The sequence below is a fragment of the Anopheles arabiensis genome, chromosome 2 (genome assembly GCF_016920715.1).
Source record: "Anopheles arabiensis isolate DONGOLA chromosome 2, AaraD3, whole genome shotgun sequence".
Taxonomy (NCBI): Eukaryota; Metazoa; Arthropoda; class Insecta; order Diptera; family Culicidae; genus Anopheles; species Anopheles arabiensis.
In genome coordinates this window covers 109458933-109481858 of record NC_053517.1, presented here as the reverse complement: position 1 = coordinate 109481858, position 22926 = coordinate 109458933, and the positions used below count along the sequence as shown (strand labels likewise).

The window sequence follows — 22926 nt, the reverse complement described above, 5'->3', positions numbered from 1 at the left end:
TCCGCACGGTGCTTGGGTGGTGTGGCTTCTCCCATCACGATGCGTTCTAATCACAATAAATCTTACCTCCAACGGGCCAGCAACGATTAGTTGTAGTTTGGTAGCGTTTGAGAGTGTACCTTTCCGCGGAGTAGTTCCGACGACGACGGTTCTCTGTGTGTGTGTGTTTTCATGTCCACCGTTGGCAAGCAAGTAATCCCGACGACAACCATGCGAAGGTGTCCTGCCGTAGTTGGAACACTCTGTCTGGTGGTTGGACTCTGTGGTTTGAGTTCGGTTACTGGCCAGTCGGCGATCGTTGGACGGCTTACGGATGATGTGGAGTTTATCGATCCAACTGTTGGGCTGGGACCGGGCGGTACCGCCAGTGGCATCCCGCTAGGACCTGGCGGTTTCCGTGGCTTCGAAATCCTTCCCAGAGTAAGTTGTTCCAAGTAGGCTGTAGTGTGTTCGTTTGGATCTACGTTCTACAAAGAGATGTGATGTGAAATCAGTAACTAAGTTAATCGGAATGAGCTCAAAGACACGTGATGTAGTATGAATTAAGGATCACCAAGTGATGAACAATTAGAATAATATAGAACTTGTTTAATATCACAGGGCCAGTGGTTATCTGGTGACATAAGATACCAACCAAAACACTTTATAGCAACTTTCTAGTTAAAATACTTGCAACAAAGTGAAACAAAGCCATAACTGCTCTTAATTGTTGTCTTCTGGCATTGACGTGATATGGTGTTGTCTTTTCCAACAAAAAAAACTCTCAATTTAGAAAAGCATCTGATTAAAATCGTTACTATCTATTCAAAGGTACCACGCACTGACGTTGAACGAATTTTGAACGCAAAAACTCATGTTAACATCGTGTAACTTAAACTGCGCACAACGTATGTATGGTGTGGTGGCCAATGTTACAACGCCTACTTGGTTCTGTTGTGTTGCACGTTCTCGCCTAGAATTAATTATTCCATCACGGGAGATGTTTGGTGAGCAATTCCATATCAGCGTGTGTAAATCAGCGTGAAGACGTAATGTGCGCACCCACCCAGTGAGCAGTGCGTGTACCTAACGCACAAATTGCGTGAGAATGCATTTTCCCAAACGAAGATGACGGCCACCGTATGTAAATACGAGTGAATCGAACGAATCGCCTCGCTGTGTTGTAGTTAACCTTTTTTCTCAACTTCCCTTTCCTTCCCTTCGTTTCCGTTTTGTTTTTCCTTCCCATCACCGCCACCACTACCAGCCGGAACCTTCGTGGAAGGTGGGCGCAACACTGGTAGCGGACAATCCGGAGCAGCAGATCATGGGAACGATTTCCTTCCGCCAGTGGGCACCGGGTCACGTGCAGACGGCCATCAATGTTACGGGGCTGCCGGTGGGGAAGCACGCCGTCCATGTGCACGCGTTCGGCGATATGCGCGAGGGATGCAAATCGACCGGACCGCACTTTCGCAGCAGCATTGTAAGGCATATCACAGTCCCCTTCCTCAAGGGAATGACGGTGGAAGTGAATTATAATGTTTGCGTGATTGAATTATTCTGTCCTTCCCTACAGATCGGCAACATCGAGGTAAAGGAGGACGGCAACGCGATGATCGACTTCCACAGCCCGTACATCAATCTGTTCGGGTTTGCGGGCATCGTCGGGCGCTCGATCGTGATACACGAGAAACCGTCCGAGGTCTACCGGTTTCCGGACCTGTCCATTAACAACCCGATCTCCTTCCAGGGCGAGGAGGACACGGTCGGTGCGCGGATTGCCTGCGGGCTCATCACGATTCTCGATAATGTTGCTCCCTAGGAGGAGTTCACCTATCCACAATAAAACCAACCGACAATGATGATTGTGATAACATGTAAAACATGTAACGGTTTTTCATTTTACAATACGATGAACCTGGTGCAGGACTATAAAAATCAACAGCTAAAACAATCATCTCTATTGCGATTCGCGTGCACCGCACAAAATACGCAAAATGACCGGCATAAGATCCTCAACACGGACGGTTGGGTTTAGAATAAGGTTCATGTCTGTCGCTATTCGCTGCAGTAGGGCGAGTTTGGCGAACAACGACACCGCTGGCACGTACGAATCGGTAGGTTTAATAAATAGCAGCGGCATCCAGCTGCGTATCGAGTCGTACACGTTTTTCTTCCTCTTCAGGAGTGGTCCCAGTGCCGCCTCATACTGGAAGAGAGTGGTTATATCAATGCGGTACGGTAGTGGAGCGGCCGGAAGCGCCGGTTCAGTTTGCCTATCATCATTGCCCGAACTGTGGTGTTCCGTGTTCTGCAAGAAAGGGAAACGGACTTGTTACACAGACATGCATTGTGAAAGTAAACAAGCCGGTTATTTGAACCTGCCGCGCTGCATACGTACAGGAGAAGCCGCCGTTCCGTTAAATATTACCGTTCTAACTGAGTTTGTATCACTCTCAATACTTGATGCCGTGCTGGATCGCGGTTTTGGAAGCTAAATTATACAGTTTTGTAAAAAAATGAAACGTTTAATAAGAGTTAATTATGAATTCTTTTGCGTATTGGCACAAATAGGGATATAGTAACTTACAGTTTCTTCCTGTTGCTCTTCCTCCGCGGATTCAATATTTGTTGAATCTAACACACACTGAAAGGCAGTATAGGTACAAATTCAAATTGAAATATAACAGCCACCATAACTGTATACTTACATCTGATATGCGATGCGAACTATCCGGTTGTTCTTTAGACGGGGATACATTGCCATCGCTAGGATGTGTCGAGGGCGGAGGAACATTCACATCAATCGGGACAAGTTCATCCACGTTGCCATTGGCCACTGGTTCGTGAGATTCAGTCCGCATCTATTGTTGATTAAAAAAAACCTTCATAAATCGTTTGAATCGTTTGAATCAAAGTACACATGAAAAGCAACTTACATCTTCATCTTCGTCTTCACTGTCCGTTGAATCGAACACACACTGAAAGGATGGAAAAATAAGGTCAGTCATACTGGAATAAAGTTTAATTACTGCTGCTTACATCTGGCATCCGAACGAAACTCTCCTGTAGCTCTTCCGACGAGGATACATCGCCATCGCTTGGGTGTGTCGATGGCGGAGGGACATTGGAATCAATCGGGACAGATTTATCCACGTTGCCATTGACAACTGGTTCGTGAGATTCATTCCGCATCTATTTTTAATTTAAAAATAATCTTTCTAAATCGTTTGAACAATTTAAAACAAGATGTACAAATGAAAAGCAACTTACATCTTCAACTTCATCTTCACTGTCCGTTGAATCAAACACACACTGAAAGGAAGGAAAATTAAGGTCAGGTAAACGGGAATAAAGTTAAGTTAGTGTGGCTTACATCTGGCATAGGACAGAAACTCTCCTGTAGATCTTCAGACGAGGATACATCGCCATCGCTAGGATGTGTCAGTGGTGGAGGGTTGGAATCAATCGCGACAGATTTATCCACATTGCCATTGGCAACTGGTTGGCGAGATTCATTCCGCATCTATTTTTGATTAAAAAATGCTTTCCTAAATCGTTTGAACAATTTTAAACAAGATGTACAAATGAAACGCAACTTACATCTTCATCTTCGTCTTCACTGTCCGTTGAATCGAACACACACTGAAAGAAAGGAAAAATAAGGTCAAACAAACTGGAAAGAAGTTCAAATACTGCTACTTACATCTGGCATAGGATAGAAAGTCTCCTGTGGTTCTTCAGACGTGGATACGCTGCTATCGCTAGGATGTGTCGATGGCGGAGGGACATTCGCATCAATTGGTTTATCCACGTTACCATTGCCCTGAACCGATTCGGGAGAATCATTCATCTGAAATCGAACAAAATACATTGAATATTCTATAATCCACAGCGTCCAATCACATTACATTTCCATGTATATCCAACATCTGCAGCACCAGTGTATCACAGTCCAACGACTCAAAGCTCAACAGTTGGCGAGGTGAAAACGGTGCAGGAGGAGCTGGTGAAGTACATTCCTAAAACAAAGCAAACAGGAAAGTGAAGTAACATCCCAAACCCAACCACACACCACCAATGCTAACCTCTATCCGTACCGGAACATTGTCCAGCAGTATCACCGATGACGAGCAAGATTCCTGCGACGATTGTTGTGTGACAGCTACGGGTGCTTTTCGTACCGACCTATTCATATAAGCAGGAAACTTTAAAAACCATAAATCGCCGCACATTGTCAACTTTAGCCGATGTCTTGACTTGGTCGGTTTGAGCAGAAACTTTTGCCATCGTTCCGACAGCTCATACGCGGGATCTTGCACGTTTATGCATATCTGCATGCTGGACGTGTGGTAGCGCTTGAACACTTTCACCACATCTGCGTCGAATCGTGGATCGATTTCGTACTTGATGATTAGCTTGTTGCGGGCTATAATGGCGGGATCCTGTAGGACCAGCGCGGAGACCTGATACTGCACGCGCAATTTGTACACTTGGTCGAGAAACGGGTACTGGAGCCGATCGATCATTCGCTGATCATCGGTGTATTCTTTCAGATGGCTTACAATTCGTTGTTTATAATGCATTCGTACTGTTCTCCAGGGATAGTTTTCGCCCGTTTCAAACTGTAAAGCAACAAGAGAACTGGTTAGCAGGTGAAACGGTCGCTCATGGCAAACTATTTGTAGGGCCGTGTACCATAATTTCTTCGGCAATGTTTTCCCATCGTTCTTGCTCGCTGCAAGGATCGTCGATGTGTTCCACCAGCTTCAGCACCAGGAGTTGATTGTGCTCTGCAGAAAATGTCTTCTTTCCAGCATTTTGTCTAAAGCGGACAAGTAAATGTTAACCGAAATTCATCCACTTTGCACGATAGAACTCACCTTTCGCGGGTCATTTCGTTTTAAACGTTGGACGCCGGCTTGGATCAGCTGGCTGTGCATCCAATACGAACTGACAAGTGAAAGCAAGAAGCTCAAATGACAATCGGACTAGTGATGTGCTCTTAGGAGTGCACCCACCACTCCGATTCCGACTCCGGCTATTGTGAATCCGATTCCGAATCCGGAAAAATTTGAAAATAAAAAATAATGAAATGTATGTAAATGCAAACGACTCCGAATGACTTGGACGATTCCGGGCAATTCCGCACGATTCCGAACGACTCCGGATAATGCTGGTGGACCTACCCAAAGTTCATATAGGATACAGGTTGATGCATGCCTAGGGAATTGACAAATAAAAGTAGAAGAAGGCTCGGTTTGACAATTGCCTCGTTCAGTTCTTTTGTTTACATTTTGTATCGGATGCTGCATCACACCCAAGTGCCACAAATCCACTAAACGACCACTAAACGGGATCTAAACGACTCAATCTCTCAACAGAAAAGGAATCTAAAAAGACCTCGCTTAGCAGATGCTAAGCGACTGATGCATTCTAAAAATAGAAAAAAAAAGCTGGTGGCGCCATCTGTTGATGGGAGGATTTATCCGTACCGGAACATTGTCCAGCAATTCGTTATTGTTTTCATTTCATTTGAAATAACGATCATCGATTGTTCATCCAATGTTTAAATATTTTCTTTCTCACTTACAACATCAACATGTTTTTAGCTTTGTTTTCGTATGTTTTTATTTCCACAGTATTACGATGTTATACTCCCATTCGTCCTACATATATTCTTCATGTTGTTGTTCTTGTTGCTTTACACTCGAACGATCGTGACACGCAAAAAGCCGAACTACAATACAAAATATATATCATGTTTTTTTCTTGTTAATGTGTTTTCGCACCTTTGGAGTGTTTTCCATTCCATGTTTGGAGTGATGGGGTTGGGTCAAATACATCTAATCTTTATCTTTGCTGTGCATATACGCTTCTCGGTTGTTCTATGTGGGGTTGCATTGGTTTAAAGTTAGCATTCGTAATTGTTGCTATAATTGTTACTTTATGCACATTTTTCACGCCACCCGCAGGAGACGCCCATATAAATCATCTGTTATAGCAGAGCTACTCGTACAAAGTGTGTATGATGAACTGTGTTGTGTATCTCGTTCGGTTTTGTTTTGTTTTTTGTTTTTGAAAGGGAGAAAAAGGTACATTTCGAACACTGGGAGAGGAAAGTATACGCCGTTTAGCGACATCTCGTTAATTATATAATTATTTGAAATGAAATCTATAGGTTCGCTAGAGTAGAGTATGGTTACGATTTACGCGAACTTGTGTGTACATACAAAAATGCATTTCTCATACGCTTGTGCAAGCTCCGCAAGCAAGCCTGTCTATCCTCATTTGCTAAGTATCGATTTTACGGATTTACGGATTTTACCGGAAATAGGCCAAGTCAATGGATGGAGAATGGGTTTTACTTTAAGGTGTTACACACGCTCGCAACTTCCACCCGAACAGTGAGTATATAGCTCTATATCGAAATAATGCGAAATAAAATGCACAAAAGAGTAATGTTTCCCTGCTTCTTTAAACGTTTTTCTAATGATTTCATCAAACTAACTGTATAACGGAGTGAGAGTGTGGCTTTGCAATGAATTCATTAATGGCAAACGCTGAATGTAAATCACACACGTTTTGATCGATTCGAAAGTGGTGGCTGGTTAGTTGTGCAAAGTATTTCCGCGGCAGTGACTAGACTAAAAGTGATACTGAGAAGTAGATACAAAGTTTACTCCACACATCCTGCTGTGTTGATCCCTCTAACACCGCCTGGTACATGGTTCCTTGCGCTAAGGCTACCAAAATAGCATCTACACTGAGACTGGTTGGCATCTGTTGGAGGATTGTGTGTGTTTTGAGTGCGTGTGTGTGTGTGAGCGTGAACATCATCGAATGTAACAATGCTTAAACTACCCCTAAACCCTGAAAAATTATACCTTCATACCTCAACAACTTAAGCCTTGCTAAATGAAATATAAGATAAAGCTTAAACATAACACAGGAAATAACGTAACTGGAAGAGGTATAATAAACAACAGAAAATAGTTCGAATAATAAAAGATAAAGCTTGTGCGCCACACACACACATCCGAACTTGTGAAACACCCGCCCGCCCTCTTTCCGGTACGACCCCCAGGCATACATTTGCAGTGGAAAATGACAGAGGAAAAATTATTCCAATATAGAGAATACAAACATTAACAACGATACCCCGCCGCGGGACTACATATATCATCTCCTATTATGGCTGGTGTCAAGTGGTTCTGTGGTTCGTTCGCTGACGATCGATCGGAGACGCTGTGCGTCCACTCTTCCCTGGACCATCCGCTTGCGTACCCCGGGTGTGTGAGTGTGTAACTTTGTCCTTTTCCGCGACTTTCTTCGTTTTGCAAAAAATGTTAAATTGTTGAACAGGCAGGATGCTAAGACGCAAGTCCTGCACAGGTTTTCTGTTTTATCGTAACCTTTCGGGCTCATTTAACCAGCGTGTACGGACTAGAAAAATAAAAATGGGGTTTGTTATTAGGGGAGGGTTTTGCGAGAGAAAGAGAGAGAAAAATCATAAATCGCATCAACAGGTGGCAGCAAGCAGCAATCTTTAAAAGAAGCACAATTCAGGAGCGAGTTTCGAATAATAAGTGCGTATTTGAAAGAGAAAAATGGCATGTATGTATGGTGAAGTGTGTAGATGTGTTAAGGAGATATGATGTGCGAAGGATATGATGTCATGAGACAGACATTCGATGTAAAGAAACGATAACGCGCAGAAAGATCTTGCTTCTAAGATGAAACTATTCGTGTGCTACGTCGAACTGCCGCCGAAACACGACTGTCCAAAAACTGAAGCTGCTCTATGGAAAACGGATGCTACTCTACTAATCGAAATACACTCACGCGATTCCGAAATAACCTTCCCCACCAGTCGTAGTGCCGATCGCCTTGAGCGGACCACAAGCAATATCTAAAGTCGTTGTGTCTCTGGTGGAAATCGTGAATGTGTGTGCGTGTGTTACGGTGTCCGTTGGTCATGTTGGCGCAGTGGTGGTAGTAGTGTATGATGGGAAGGAGGAAGTAGTATGTTGAACGTAGCAGTAGTGTTAGTTTCGGAGGGTTCGGCTTGTGTTCCCCCATTGACGATTAGCAAATGGAATCGTGTACAGGAGAATCAAAAAGGCAAATAACACAATACAGCTAGCCTAACATAATTTGTCATAAAATAATCTAACCCAATTCAATGTTCATGTTAAATAGCTTAAACTATCACTTCTGGATGCAATTCCATTACCACCTCTGTCGACGGTAGATCAAATACTGCCTGCAAACAACAGAAATTATAAATAAGAGAATAGAAGGAAGTAAAGAGCTAGCGGGAGAACGGAAACAGCTACCGAAATTAAAGCATTTAAATAGTTCTAATAATAATGATGATACAACTAATTCGCCTAGAGCCGCCTAGAGCGCCTTTTTCTCTTTCTACTTTCTAAAAAAACTAATCATTTATCCTAGTAAGGTTTAGATACGTTTTGCCACAATGATTGCTACTACAGCAGTCATTCTATCCTATTGATGCCGCGTACGATACTTCTACAATTTTCACTATCGTCCCTTTTATGCGTTTAATTTTTCGTTTACTCCGAACTAACTAAATAAGCCGAATAGAAGCGGGTTGCTGAAAATTGGGGGTTTTACACCCAAACGGGCCTCTTTGGTGCCAATTGCTTCCACACTACCGACGCGCTAGCAGTTTGCTATCTGATGATGACTGATGATGAAGTTGATGATGATGATGGGACGTGTTATTGTGTTGCAGAACGTAATCTCGTTGTGAATGATAATTGTGTGTGGATGTGTGTGTGAAAGCATGTTGTGTTGTGCCGGTTACGGGGATTGGTGGTGGTGGTGGGTATTGTTTAGATGTACTTATGGTTTTGATTTACCCGCGAGATATCAACCCCGGTGATGGATTTGACCAGCTCCGGGATTTTGTTCACGATCTGTAGCACCTCGCCGGTCAGCTTCACGGCACCGACCTCACCGTTGCCGCTCGATACCATCGTGATTTTCTTCGCCTGCGACAGTGGTGCCGCCACTTCTGCCGCAACCTGTCGGAAGAATTGAACGCGCGAATTTAGCATTTTGAAACCAAGCTAATCCCCTCACCCCACCGCAGTACCAACCTTTGGCAGTGTATCCAACAACATATCGACCATGGCTGCCTCACGGTACTCTCTCCAAGCTTCCGCCTTCTTGGCCATCTGTTCCGCTTCGGCCTTCGATTTGGCAGCGATGGCAAACGCTTCCGCCTCTCCGCGTACCTTTATCTGCAAGCAACAAATTTGTGATTAAAAAACCCAACACAGCATGGTGGTCACAGCAACCGCTATACTAACCGCTTCCGCTTCTGCTTCCGCCTCCAGGATGACGCGCAGCTTGTTCGCTTCGGCCAACTTCTCCAGCTTATACTTCTCGGCCTCGGCCGGCCGGCGGATGGTGGCCTCCAGCTCGCGCTCGCGGCGCTGCATTTCCTGCTCCTGGACCGCAATTTCCTGCGTACGCTCGACCACCTTAATCTGCATCTGCTCCTCCTTGATGCGCTGCTTCGTCTTGGCCGCCTGCAGCTCGTACGCCATCTCCGCCTCGGCCTTCTTCGTCTGCACCTCCACATCGTACACGGCCTTCTTCAGCTCGAAGTCACGCTGGGCCTTCGCGATCTCGGTGTCGTTCAGGAAGCGGGCCGCCATCCGTTGCTCCTCGGCAATCGCTTCCTTGATCGTCGCATCGCACCGGGCCTCCGCCTCGCCGATCCGTGCATCGCGCTTCACTTCCGCCGTACGGGCCATACCGAGGCTTTTCAGGTATCCCTTTTTGTATTAAAAAAGGGTAAAGAAACGGAAAGAAGGGACACGCAGTTCCAAAGTGCGGTTAGTTTAAATCACATTTCAACGCTATTTCTTGCCGCGACAGGCACCATATAAGAGTGGATGTACAATGTGAGGAAAAGGCTAAAAGTAACACATTTGCGCACTATAATATTCCTCTAGACAAAGAAATAATACTTACAAACCAAACAGTGAGAAATTAAATATTCAAACGCACACACACACACGCTCTTACACACATACACACATACGTACGAACGTACAGCAATTCACACAATCAGGGATACGCGAAAGAATTTAAAAAAAATCATACACACACACATTAAGAGCACGTTGTGGGAAAATCGTTTGTTTGTTTACTCTATTTATCAACCAAACCACACACACACTATGGAGATTGTTAAGGAAAAGCGAGTATTCGAGTAGCGGGTACGTGACGGTAAGCTTTGAGCAAGGGATTATTCAAATGTGTAAGCAGCAATGCATTTGGGCGGGAGGGGGGAAATGGTTCGTATCTTGGCGGCCGCAATCCTTTTTTAAGGAACCATAAAGTCATGCTGTGGGTTAGCGATATTAGTTCCGGAGTATTTTTTGGACTAAATTTAGGAGAAAGCTTGCCGGTAAGCTGATGGCAAAAATGATAAATTAGACCTCAACAATAATAAGATTAATAGTAGTAATAATAATAATACATTCTAGGGCAAACAAAGCATTTTGCGGTATGAAAGCAAAACACGCATCATTGGACTTTTGGTTGGTTAATTGAGCTAAAAGAAACTCGAATCTGCACTATTTAACAAAGCTGCAGCCACGGTTCGTGTAAGCTCGAACAATGAGCATTTTACTAACTCATTTACATTATTTTTTATGAAATTGTATTCTACTTTGGCGTAGAACAAATTGATGAGGCATCTGATACTTTCGCAGCTTTACAATATTTACATAAAAATTAAAAAATAAAGGTAGGCACGCGAATATGTTCGAAAAATATACACAAGAGCTCATAAATAATACAGCACAAATGTTCAAACTCTACTACGGTTTGTGGCACGGGAGGAATGTTCGAATCGAACCGTTTTATGTGCGTGTGTGTGTGTTAAAATCAATTCTATTGTTCAGTGTGAGGTGTCGACCACCTATCGACTAAAATGTGTTTAAATTGTAATGTAAGAAATGTAGTTATGTTCAAACTAGAGTATGTGCATGTGTGTGTTTTCCCCAAAAGCTTGTTACAACAGAGGGAACTTGTTTTTTTCCTGCTCCGCTCCCTCTTTGGGGTGGGATGAAGTAATTCAGTGTTAAAATGTGTACAAATAAGTGTATGGCTTTGTGTTGTTGGCTAGCCCTAGCCCTAGGCCCTAGTAGTAGTAGTAGTGTAGTGACCGGTAATGTGGGCGATCGACAGTAAAACAAAACGATATACACATGGTGAATGTCTGAGTGGAAAATCATTAATGGTGAGAAAAATAAAATAGAAAAAAAGAGGTGGTTCTTGTTCTGGAGAAGAAAACAAAACAATAACAAAACAAATGGAGTCGAGAGTTGAATTAACATACCTTAGCACCCTTACATTATCAAAACACATTGTTATTTTATTCGTTAGCGGGTTAAAGAGAGGTACACGAAAAAAGACAAAAGAAGAAAAGAAAAAAGAGAGAACCAATGAAAAGGAGGATACGGCAAGAGACCAACACGCCTGCTGGCGTAATAGCGTTAGCGCAGAGCAGAGATAGACAGATAGATGGAGAGAGATGGAGAGAAATAGATAGAGATAGAGACAGAGAGAAGGTGAAAGAGCAGCCATCGACAGCTACTAAAAGGACGAGAACGGGGGTCGATTGCTGCTGCTGATCATTTCATCGACAGTGGGGAAGTAGGGGAAGTAGAAGAAATGGCCTACTGTTGACGATTGAGGTTCGCAGGATGGTAGAGTAGTAATAGTAGTAATAGTAGTAGTAATAGTAGCTGGTGTTGTGTGAAAGGAAGAATGGCAAAGAAGTTACAATATTCTAATGAATTGTATATGTAAGCAGAAAGCATAAAACTTATTCTCTTTAGCTTAATCGTAAATGCGTACTAGGGTTAGAGTTGTTTTGATGTAAAGGAATAGGAATATGAAGCCCAACTCTGGCAGAGGTTTAAGAGAGATCGTTAGTTCCTTACACGATGCGCAGCTTGAGTTATACCCAGACTTATTGTAGAATTAGTTTGTATTTTTTATAATTAACGTTAATCCATCCTCATTTATCCTACATGCAGCGCAATTTATTGCTTAGTTCTACATCATTCGCATTGTATAAGCCCGCCTGATACTGCTACATCAATTGTTATACAGAGTAAACCAATTATCGTTGTAAAATAATAAGAAGTTCTTACCCTATTTGACCCGTTGAACTTGAAACAATTTTGAGAGGAAATATAAAAATAAAAGAAAAAAACAAACCATAAACGAACACTCTTTTGTGAGGGCTTTTGAAAGGATAAAGCACTTTCAGCTACATCGCATACCGGGAAAGGGACAATTTAAGCCAATTCATGGAGAAAAAAATAAATAAATTTTGAAACTTCTTACCCCATTTGTCCCGTTGAACTAGATACATATTATGAAAATAAAAGTATAAAATAAGATACAAAATATCAAAACTAAAACTCCTTCCAGTGAATGTAATAAGATGTTCGAATCTGTTCAAACTGCATTGAGCTTGCGTTCCGATGGGCATAAGGCAATCTGCACACCGTGTGGAACCGTTCAAGCTCGTTAAAGAAAACTCGTTGCCGATTCAAATACTAATTTAACTTTTAACTTATAGCTCATACGCTCCTACAAACTACGGGGTACGCGGTGGTGATGATTTGAGGGGGGAAAAGGGTCCTAGTTACAGAGGCGAATATGAAGTAGAGTAAAGTAGATATAGGTAAGACAGTGGTAAAGAAGGTGAATTAAAGATATATGTGTGTGTGTGTGAGAGAGAAGGAGGAAAACATTTGAAAGTGAATAGAGAACATGAAACAGAACATTCGGACAGTTAGCGGTAGGTGGATGGTGTGGATAGATAAAGAAGATGAAAATAGAACTCTTCTTCGGCGAACTTTGAATCGCATGAATTGCGATGGAACGGGACGGACCGCATTTGTTTGATGGCAATGTGTGTCCCCTTGCTGGGTAGATATGGGTAGCGGTAAACTGTGATAGAGGACCGGATTCCCGTTGTGGCATCTTCGGAGCACATGGCCAACAAAGGGACGAAGTGCGCGCGCACAAATGGGGCAGTGGTCCGCCCGGTGGTTTCTGCTTACCTCCTCATCGCGGATATCCTTCAGCGTGTAGGACACGACGGTAATGCCCATGTTGACCAGGTCGGACGAAGCGACCTCGAACACCTGTTTCGAGAACTTCTTGCGATCCTTGTAGATCTCCTCGACCGTCATCGAGCCCATGATGGCACGCTGGTGGCCTTCGAGCGTCACCAGGGCGATGTGCTGGATTTCGGCTTCCGATTTGCCGAGGAACTGCTCGCACGCCGTCAGCAGCATGTCCTCGTTCTGGCCCTGGATCTTCACCTGCGCGATGCCGGTCACGGAGATCGGCACGCCCTGGCTGGTGTACACGGTCGGGCTTTCCACCTGCAGCGTCATGGTGTTGAGCGAGATTCTGCCACAAATGGGGAAGTGTCGAATCAAACGTTAGTTCAAAACAATTCGAAAGATAAGCTATCTATTGCATTCGTCTATATCTAGTGTCCCCCCTCCTTTGGAACATAATTCATTCGAGGGCCAGTCGGGAGTTTGGGTGTTTTGTTTACGTTCGCTGCCGATTGGCCAATTGGCAAGAGTTTATTACCTTTGCACTTGTTGAATCGAAGGCCAAACGAATGCCCGACCGCCAGGAACCAACAGTGGCTTCATGTGGCAACATCCTGAAAGTAGAAGGCGGTGACAGAAAAACCAACAAAAAACACACAATTTAATTAACCTAGTAACGCGGCCGGAAGCAACAGCCTGCTGAGCTGCGTGGGTAAGGATGTAAGGAGCATGGCGAGGAAACGACGCTCAATGTATTACGCTTGTATATAACATAACGGTCCGTTTCATGTTGCACAAGCGATAGTTTACCATCGTTATTCTAAAAATAAACACATTTTCTATTCCAGAGCAAAGATTCGTTTTTTATTTCGAGTGGTCGATGTTAGCGCAAAAACATTCCAATACAGCGAACGTTGTTGATTGTTTTGCCTGCCAAGTTAATTACTGCACCAAAGTTTGGCTCGATGCGTTCCTTTGAGGTAACATTTTAAAGTTAACCGTCCAAACACATGCAAACCATTTTCAAAAAACAAACTTGTTGGCCTAGATGTTCCGCTCCCCCCGGAAAACCCCCAGAAAGCACGAGCATAGCGGCAAAGTAGGCTGGGAACCGGTGGCGCACCGGTGGACGCGCGGAGAAAAATAAAAGAAAAAGCCACGGATGGCTTCAAACCACTCACTCACACCGGAACATGGAAAGGATGGGGCAAAAATCGATACATCCTCGTGACACTTTCAGGACACCTATAGATAATAGAGACACACACACACTCACACATCTACACGCAACCACTAGCACAACCGCGCGGCGACGGTTTTCCAGCCTTTTGCCCCAAACCCCAAACAAGCCGTCAAGCCTTTTGCCCCGGTGAAAGCGTTTGCGCGGCGGCCAACAAGCGCGCTTGCGGAGAAATGTATATTTATATATCCCTCCCATCCGTGTCTGTGTGTTGTGCTGTGATGTTTATTGCATGCTTTAACTCTATGCTTTAATGAAGAAGAAGAAAAAAATGGTAAAAAATGGGAGGACAAACAAGAGCGGTAGGACAGACAGTGTGAAATGAATGAAGGCCTACTGCTCTGGTCCTTTTTGTTTTACAGTATCGATTTTCCTCTGTATGCAGTACCAGTCTGTAGGCAGGGGCTTTTCTTTTTCATCTGAGTTCGCAGTAGCCTGGGGACGCAAGTTGAGATTAAAAATTCGTCCTCTAGCGTGTGCTCGGAGGCCATAAAAATGCTAAAAATGGTTGGTCGATTTTGTTTGCTCTCACTTGTCTGCCTTAAAGTTTGACACGGTTCTAGTTGTGTACTGTGGTGTCCAATTTCTTATGTTTTCGACAGCTCTAGAACTATTTGCCATCAATCCCGCCCAGGGTGGGAATTCTCCATCCCAAACAGAAGCGCCGGTTTTGTAGTTTTGCAGAATGATGTCACTCTTTGCATTGCTCTTCGCACCAATACACAACACAGATCAGCAATCCTTCCTTCTCTTTTTCTCTACCGCCCATATCTGTCGTCGCTGGGATGGGGCTGTGATGCCCGTCTTTTTGACGCCACACACAAGACGCATTAGATTTGGTGGGAGGGATGGATGAAATTAAAGGGATGAAGCGTTTATGTTCTCTCGCTCGCTCGCTCTCTCACACGCACACACACACTCTCCCTCTCTCTTTTCCCGTACCTGATACTACCAAGGCCTCGTTCGGGCCGCAAGTAACAAACCCCCAAACCATCGCGCTGCTTCCTTCACGCTCTTATCACAACACACTTTTCACCGTTTTCGCGGTTCGATTTTCGACCAACTAACAGCACGCACGGTTGGTGGATGATGTAGTCGTTGGACGGGTGCTGTTTTCTGCACGAGATTCGTTTGCAAACCACCAGGAATTTGGATCGTTTTCACGAGCGCACCGCTAAGCACAACACATCTAATCGCAATTGATGCAGGCCGAAATTTCTTGGAATAAAGTAGCTCCCCCTGGCGGTTTGTTCGATGAAGCATCGAGCACAGTGGTATAGAGGCGATTGTTCGAATGGTCAAAATTTGCTACATAAATTTCATCGATTTGTATTTCGGAAGTGCGGAGTGTGCTTTTCTTTCCACGAACCTTTTCATAACAGAACAAAATTAGAAGAGGAGACATATTAACAGTTTTATTTCACTTTATAAAAGTGTGAAAGTACCAGTAAAGATCTTACAATTAAGGTTAGCACCAAACAGAAACGATTTAGATTGTACCCGTTTTTTCCTAAATCGAAAAATACCCAACACCCGGAATGACATTGTCCCCACCCTCCCGTCCATTGGTCTCACAGAACGAACGGTACGAGCGCTTTCCTTTGCTTGGGATAGTTGGGAAAGTTTTCCACGTACCACTGGTGGGTGAGCCACGAGTTCATCAGCTGATTCGAAAGGACCCACAGCAGCACGTACACCATCGTACTGTTCCGGTGCAGCACACAGAACAGCACGACGTACATCACGATCTCGAAGAACATGTGGGGCGAGGATACGGCCTCAAAGTAGTCGCCGGTCGGCAGGCTGTGCTTCTGGCTCACCACTTTGCCCGCCTTGTCCTTGCGCAGGTTGGCCAGGATCACGTTCGACAGGTACTGGTGGTACCAGGCGTAGCAAAACACGCCAACGCACAGGGCCAACCGGACGCTGGGCTCGAACCGATATCCGTTGGTGGGCAGCGAGACGGGGCCGGCGCGGGTGAAACCCTCCGCCTGCGCTAGGATCGCCACGATCGTACCGAAGTAATGGATGTACCCGACGAGGTACGCGGACAGGTTGATTTTCAGCTTGCTCGAGAACACCTGCACGAACCAGGTCTCGTAGAACCGGCGCAAGCACTGCAGCGTGATCAGCGTCATGGCAACCATCGTCTCGGTAGGCGTGGTGCGCACCATGCGCTTGTTGGTTGCCATCGTGTCGAGGAAGGCGATTACGTAGTCCCGCGCTGGCTGGCCAGTGAGGTAGGTCTCCATCATGACGGCAAATCCGGCAACCGACCAGAGGGCAGCAAAGACGTAAAAATGTTTGAACCACGCCTTCGGGACCTCCAGCAGGGACACCAATCGGTCCGGCGACCCCTTCAGCGCATGCTTGCCATACCGGAACGTCTGCCGGATGGCGGTGGGCAGATGCTTTTCGATGGTTGCCAACAGTCCACCGAGCACTACGACCGTCACGATGAGGTTGGCGAACAGAAAGTTGATCAAATTGATCGACCGAATATCGAACCACGGGAACATGATGATGATGACCGCGAACTCTCTTCACTGGGTGGTTGGTTGCAGTTAATCACGGCGAACTCTCTCGATTAGCTAAAGAAATTCCACCGATTTGCTAACACGAAGCCATCGCCCCTCCGTTGCAAGCGACTGATCGTGCGGAAGTAGGACACGCCACATGAGTATTTAGCACCTGTTTTTTTTTCTTCTCTCTTCTCAATCCCGTTGCGTGCGGATGATCTTGAAGCCGTTTGTTTACATCGCGATGGCCAAGGTGTATAGAGCCGAAGGTTTAGTTTGAAATGGAAAACGAAAATAACGCGCATGTCTGTTATTTCTCTAGCAATGTGGGCTACAAACGCAAATATGTTGATTTATGAATATTTTTCATACAATTGCTTTTCCTTTCCAAAGCGCGAAAATTCACAAACAAGAACGTAAACTCAGCAGCTTTGCCGGTGTTTGACAGATTGTGCTGAATAGCTGTCCGCCACGAATGAAGTGTTGTGTCAAAAGGCGACAGTACACGCCACACAAACACCGCCGCACGTCGTCGAAATTTGGAAGAAACAATTAGCGAAAGGAAACGGAACGAACGCAAGACAAAAACGTGTCCTGCAGGAATTGTGTTGGTAGGCGGACAGCCGGCATTGTATCTCCTCGAACCACAGCCGGAACACAGAGCAGCAACAACAAAATGGTGTATGTAAAGTCGTGGGAAGACTTCGAGATTGCGGCAGAAAACATGTACATGGCGAATCCGTGCCAGTGTCGGTTTACGATGAAGTACACGCACCAGCGAGGAGCGGTAGTGCTGAAGCTGACCGACAATGCCAAGTGCGTGCAGTACAAAACGGAGGTCCTGTCCGAGCTGAGGCGGATCGAAAAGTTCTCCGGCAATCTGATACAGATGATGGCATCGAAGGAGTAGGAACACAGGACAGGGCAGCTAGCTTGGAAGCGAACCGAAAAGCGGATTGATACGAACGAGGCAAGGGATTTAAAATAAACATTGAACTATATTGTTAAGTGAAAGATCTCCGGATGAGTGTGTGGAAACTGTGTTCCCCAAAGAGCCATCCGAAAGAACCAAAACTGGTAAGCAAATTCCACGAATGGACCGTTGAATAACGTCGTTCTCTTCCATACACTTTCAGGATGGAAAACCCCCCAAGTCGAACAATTTGCAGTATTGGTTTAGTATTTATTTAGTCAGAATAACTTTATCTCCTCCCGAAAGACGGGAGCCATGCACGTCAGAATGTAAAGAAGAGCGAATCATTCGGTCCATTAGCTCCTGTTTAACTAGATGGCATTTTTAGGCGGTCAAGCTGCGTCCATAATAGTAACAACGAGTTACAAAACCCTCTCTTTGGGGTAGAGTTTGGCAAGGATAAAATAGAAATCGTAAAATCATCAGTACTGGTGGTTGCTTCCCTGGTGAGCGCCGCCCGTGTCCGTTGAATTGGCTTCAACGCAGCACTTCCTAACTTCGTCACTTTGCTGAGCATTATCGAAACGACGATCTGCTCTCCTTCCCCCCCCCCATGTGTGGAATGTTGTGCAGGATACAGTCTGTGTTCCCCTGTTCCCCGTACCGGTTTACACTTTGCCCAGTATGTCGTGTGGGTACATCTTCTTCCGGTAACCTCGCTTCACGACCATCTTGATCGCAATCACAATCATCACGATGCAGGTAATGTACAGCAGTGCACTGAACCGGATGTCGATATCGCTCAGCACGTTACCGTACGAATGGTAGCTCGTCTGAGCGCCGGAAGCCGCCGCACCGCCCCATTCCGACCGACCCTCGGACCCCTGCGGCGCCAGGCTGCTGTCGTGCAGGCCGAACAGATTGCGCCGTTCGTACGCGTACATGTGCTTCAGGTAGCTCAGCACCTCCATCAGATTCCACTCGTTCCCGTCCTCCATCGTGTACTGCTGGTGGTTGTGGTGGTTGGTCAGGATCTTGCGCCTGCACTGCGCACAATCGCTCGCGGTCGGAAATTGCACCTTGGGATGGTCGGGATCTTCGGTCGCATCGCCCGACAGCCGCTTGTTGACCTCGTTGTGGCTCGACCACAGCCACAGCACGGCATCGTCCTTCGTCGCCACCTGCCAGATGCGGTTCCGGTCGGCCATCTGCTGGAAGTGCTGCGAACACTCGGAGCAGCCGAAATAGTTCTTGATGTAGCCGTGCATCGCTTCCAGCACCTCCAGCGGACTGTTGGACAGATCGCTCTCGGCGGCCTGCACCGTTAGGTAGTGAAACAGCGTCCACAGACCGCACGGATACCGGCGCAAGCCTTCCTTCGAGCCGGAGCACCCGATCCAGTGGTTCGACGAGAACACCGGCTTCCGTTCCGTTTCGAGCGCTTTCACGCGTGCCACAAACGCTTCCCCGTCGAGCCGTTTCTCGCCCGCGTTCAGCACGTACTGGCGCACCTCGGTCAGGAATCGGCGCCCATTATCGTTGAACGGGAAGTAGCGCACGAGCACGTTGAGAAAGTTGCGCAACGCCACCAACCGATCGCCTTCGATCGTTTTGTACCGGCCAATCTCGTGGAACAGCGCGAACCGTACCGCTTCCTCCAGATCGGCCTGGTACACGACGGCCGCCCCGAGTTCCTTCACCTTGGCCCGTATTGCCGCTTCCTGCTTTTGCTCCATCAGTGCGGATATGTTCTGCTCGGTCGTACCGCCACCACCACCACCATCGCCTCCTGCCGCACCGGCACCATCGCCCGCTTTCTTGGTCGACTTGGTCGATACGTCCGTCACGACGATGTGATGCTGGCGCAGATGCAACCGTATCGCATCGCGTACCTTATCGCGACCGAACTCATCGATCGGTAGGTTGATGACGCTCAGTGAGGTGCCATCCACCACGGAGAGACCGTTGGAGGGAAGCGTGGGATCATGCACCCGGTACACGCTAACGTCCGGTGTATCGTGAAAGTCGAGAATCACCTGCAAACCGACCGTTGCATTGGCGTCCTTTTCGTTGATCAGGTAAACGTACTTGGGCCTGGCGGCGGCACCAGGCAACGAGGTAACATCAAACAGCGCGGACTTATCGTCCGTCCGATTGATGGCGGTTAGGTTGGGCCAGTTGGTTGGTCTGTTCTCGACCCGCTGCATGTACTCGACCAACCGGTCAATGATGCGCTGCTCATCGTGCTCTTTCACTGGTTCTCCTGAGTGAGCAGAGGGGAAAGCGGAACAAGATGTTTATATCAAAAGGCATGGATTGTTTACGACGGCTTTCGGACACTGGATTTCGCACACAATAGGCTTCAATTTATCGTAGTTAGTGAAATTACAAATAATTGAACTGGAACCGGTTTGTTTGCGGGATTCGTGAATGGCATAATTCAAAGGCAAGCGGGAACGATTGGAGAGGAGGAATCGCATCACCTAAAGTTGTCCAGATTGGCGGATAATAAATTCTAGACCAGCAGAAACGATTCCTTAATTTCATAATTGGGACCCTGGATCGAGGGAACCACCAATAGTTGAACCAGCCACCGACAATCAGCGCTCAAGAATGCGCAAAAAAGAAAAGAGCTTGTTTGGAAATGTAAACTGCACCACAATGCAGTTTGTTGCAATTTAACAACCACAGAGCAAGTGGGTTAGAGAGAAGCGTGAAAAACAGCGGGACGATTGTGATTTGCCAGGCGAAACGGAACCGAGCAGCACAGCACGCCTGCCCCCGCGAAAGGCACGTTTGTTTTGCGTTTGCGAAATCGAAAAGGGAAGAAAATGTATGTAATGTCTTTTGATAAGGGGTCGCGACCGGTGGGGGGGTTGTTGTTTCGATAGGAGTTGGGTGGGTGCATTATGAAATGTTGCACCTGCTGCCACACGAGCAGTGTACGGAGACGGAGAGAAAATAGATAGGAAAGGAAGCGTTGTAAGTGTGATGAAAAAAGTCTTTCAGTCCACATTTTTTCCACCAAAGTGTAATTTTTCAAACTTATCGTAAATTTTAAAAAATGAATCACGTCAGCCATCTTTAAAACGAGACGATTATCGTCTTCAGAACGCACTCCAAACGATAACGCTTGGATTTAAGCGCGTGCGAGAATGGGCCCAGTATAAGGACGTACTGAATGAAGGTAGATTTTCAGCACCACCGCCCTTCTGTCCGTTAAAAGAGAAAACTGTTGATGTGTACACATTTCCAGCTGAATCAACACCAGAAACGGTTGACTACCGGTTTTGGAAAGAAAAACATCTAAATAAAGGAACACACTGTCCGCGCCGTCGAAAGCGTAGCAGGGCGCACAGCGAGCACCGAGCTTTGAAATAGAATTGATGTAAAAGCCTTCTGATAGTGCAACAGGAACAGAAAAAGCCATTTGTATAACAAATCACACCCGACCCCTGATAGGTGTTGCTCATTGCTGATGTGTGCACTTTGCTTTTTTTTGGCGGCACCGGTGCCCTTCAAGAACAATCAATTCCTAGGAAACAAGCAGAGATAGTGGAGGGCGGTATACGGTTGTGCGTTTTTTTCTTTTTTCCTGTACACCATCTAGTAGGCTGGTGCGCGGTGGTGCTGCTTACCTATCTTCTGCTCGCCATCTGCGTAATACGGTGAAAAGAACCGGATCGTCGGATAGGCCATCACCTCGAACTCCCGGCAGATTGCATTGTTTTCGTCCCGCGAGCAGTCCAGCGCGGTTACGTGGACCAGCTTCTGCCAGCCGAGTATGTCCGAGGCGAGCTGCTTCCAGATCGGTGCGAACCGGCGACAAAACCCGCAGTACGAGTTGTAAAACTCGACCAGCGATGCGTGCGGTTGGTTAAACACCCGCTGCTTCAGATTGGCCGCCGTGAGCGATATCACGGAATCGGTCGCATCGTACAGGCCGCTGTTTTCACTTTCCTCGATCTGGCGCTGGTAGCGCTTCTGCTCGTAGATGCTCAGCCGTTCCCGCAGTCCGACCGCACCGCCGGTGCCGAGGTCGACGGTGCTCACCGCCAGCAGCAGCAGCAGCAGCCACGCAGCGGACGATCCGATGTGTGGCCGATGGTAGGAGCCGGAAGTTGCCACACGCACCACCACCATTACACGTTTGCTACCAACCCCTTGTGCTGCAAGGGGATTGTATTGCACTGCGGAAGTACGGGTTCGATATGTTGTTGTTCACCGCCGCACGGGAGTACTCGACTCGATTTCCCTTTCACTGGCACTGTGCCATCGCGCTTGATGTGCAGTCGAGGTGGACTAGTCGCGGGCAGTCACTGTTTCGGAATGGGGCAGCAGCGCGAACCATTTGGTTGGCGAAAAAATTACGTACGCACTTGTGTGGTGTGTGTTGTTGGTACGACGTGTATGTTTTTGTTGCGCTGGTTAGGCTGCGGTCTCTGCTAGCTGCCCGTACACGTCTGCGCTGCAAGTGCAGGCGTCGTTGGCTGTCACGTGACCATCGCCTAAGCGCGTTTGTTGTGATGAATGTCTTGATAAGTGCAAATTTTGTTGTGAGTCGTTTTATTTCAACTCCCCCTTCTTAAAATGCTTTAATTTCGCAGATATTACTATCTTTTACAGTTTATTTCTTTAGTAAAGCTACTGCTCTTTTAGCTTAGAAATAATTATTCTGGAATATGATGCCCATTAAATATTGACAATAATTTGGAATTTGAACATTTGCTTGAAAAATAATCTCATGCTACAGTTTACTTGCATGAAAGATCGTTATTTTCAAAGGAGTTTTCTTCTTCAGTTTTACGATGCAATAGGATTATTCGATAATTCAATAGCTAGTCACAATATAAATCTCATATTATCACAACATTCTGCACACCAACATGAATGTCATAAGAAGCATTATTATATTATTCTGTTCCAAGCAGCTGATACATTGAGCAAAGCACGTGTAGACTTACCTTTAGCTCGCACAATTCTCTCACATTTGCTCACTCTCTCAGACTTTACAGGGGTGTGCAATCGTGTAGTTATGGGGAGTTTTTACAAAAAAAGTGACTATTTTTTAATTTAATTTTTTATGAATTTTGTGTTTCATACATATCGTAAAGAAGGTAATGTTATTATTCTGCAGCA

The 22926-nt window shown here is 46.0% G+C and overlaps 6 protein-coding genes across 10 annotated transcripts; 2 read left to right on the top strand and 4 right to left on the bottom strand.

The window, feature by feature from the left end:
- Positions 1-145: 145 nt before the first annotated feature.
- LOC120893204 (superoxide dismutase [Cu-Zn]) lies at positions 146-1865 on the top strand. The gene is made up of 3 exons (XM_040294956.1): positions 146-420; positions 1247-1465; positions 1559-1865. Exons 1-3 carry the CDS (start codon positions 172-174, stop codon positions 1802-1804), a joined length of 714 nt encoding a protein of 237 aa, XP_040150890.1. The 5' UTR covers positions 146-171; the 3' UTR covers positions 1805-1865.
- Positions 1848-4958, bottom strand: LOC120893202. 3 transcript variants are annotated; one of them, XM_040294953.1, is made up of 14 exons: positions 4866-4957; positions 4681-4807; positions 4071-4607; positions 3894-4004; positions 3689-3835; positions 3586-3627; positions 3359-3508; positions 3256-3297; positions 3025-3177; positions 2922-2963; positions 2694-2846; positions 2573-2629; positions 2384-2476; positions 1848-2293 (listed from the first exon to the last, which is right to left on the bottom strand). In XM_040294953.1, exons 1-14 carry the CDS (start codon positions 4877-4879, stop codon positions 1943-1945), a joined length of 2019 nt encoding a protein of 672 aa, XP_040150887.1. In that variant the 5' UTR covers positions 4880-4957; the 3' UTR covers positions 1848-1942. The 3 variants fall into 3 exon arrangements, with proteins under 3 accessions (XP_040150887.1, XP_040150888.1, XP_040150889.1); XM_040294954.1 differs by lacking the exons at positions 3025-3177; positions 3256-3297; XM_040294955.1 differs by lacking the exons at positions 2922-2963; positions 3025-3177; positions 3256-3297; positions 3359-3508 and having other exon boundaries at positions 4866-4958.
- A 637-nt stretch (positions 4959-5595) lies between these two features.
- Positions 5596-15581, bottom strand: LOC120893422 (flotillin-1). 3 transcript variants are annotated; one of them, XM_040295280.1, is made up of 8 exons: positions 15298-15581; positions 13654-13729; positions 13110-13464; positions 12189-12206; positions 9324-9794; positions 9111-9254; positions 8871-9035; positions 5596-7428 (listed from the first exon to the last, which is right to left on the bottom strand). In XM_040295280.1, exons 1-8 carry the CDS (start codon positions 15347-15349, stop codon positions 7411-7413), a joined length of 1299 nt encoding a protein of 432 aa, XP_040151214.1. In that variant the 5' UTR covers positions 15350-15581; the 3' UTR covers positions 5596-7410. The 3 variants fall into 3 exon arrangements, with proteins under 3 accessions (XP_040151214.1, XP_040151215.1, XP_040151216.1); XM_040295281.1 differs by lacking the exon at positions 12189-12206 and adding an exon at positions 11369-11377; XM_040295282.1 differs by lacking the exon at positions 12189-12206.
- Positions 15582-15744: 163 nt separating this feature from the next.
- Positions 15745-17249, bottom strand: LOC120898314 (polyprenol reductase-like). The gene has a single exon (XM_040303990.1). The coding sequence runs from the start codon at positions 16872-16874 to the stop codon at positions 15927-15929; it is 948 nt and encodes a 315-aa protein (XP_040159924.1). The 5' UTR covers positions 16875-17249; the 3' UTR covers positions 15745-15926.
- A 91-nt stretch (positions 17250-17340) lies between these two features.
- LOC120898316 (signal recognition particle 9 kDa protein) lies at positions 17341-17892 on the top strand. The gene has a single exon (XM_040303992.1). It carries the CDS (start codon positions 17551-17553, stop codon positions 17782-17784), a length of 234 nt encoding a protein of 77 aa, XP_040159926.1. The 5' UTR covers positions 17341-17550; the 3' UTR covers positions 17785-17892.
- A 144-nt stretch (positions 17893-18036) lies between these two features.
- LOC120898311 (sulfhydryl oxidase 1) lies at positions 18037-22240 on the bottom strand. The gene is made up of 2 exons (XM_040303980.1): positions 21426-22240; positions 18037-20050 (listed from the first exon to the last, which is right to left on the bottom strand). Exons 1-2 carry the CDS (start codon positions 21928-21930, stop codon positions 18456-18458), a joined length of 2100 nt encoding a protein of 699 aa, XP_040159914.1. The 5' UTR covers positions 21931-22240; the 3' UTR covers positions 18037-18455.
- Positions 22241-22926: the final 686 nt, after the last annotated feature.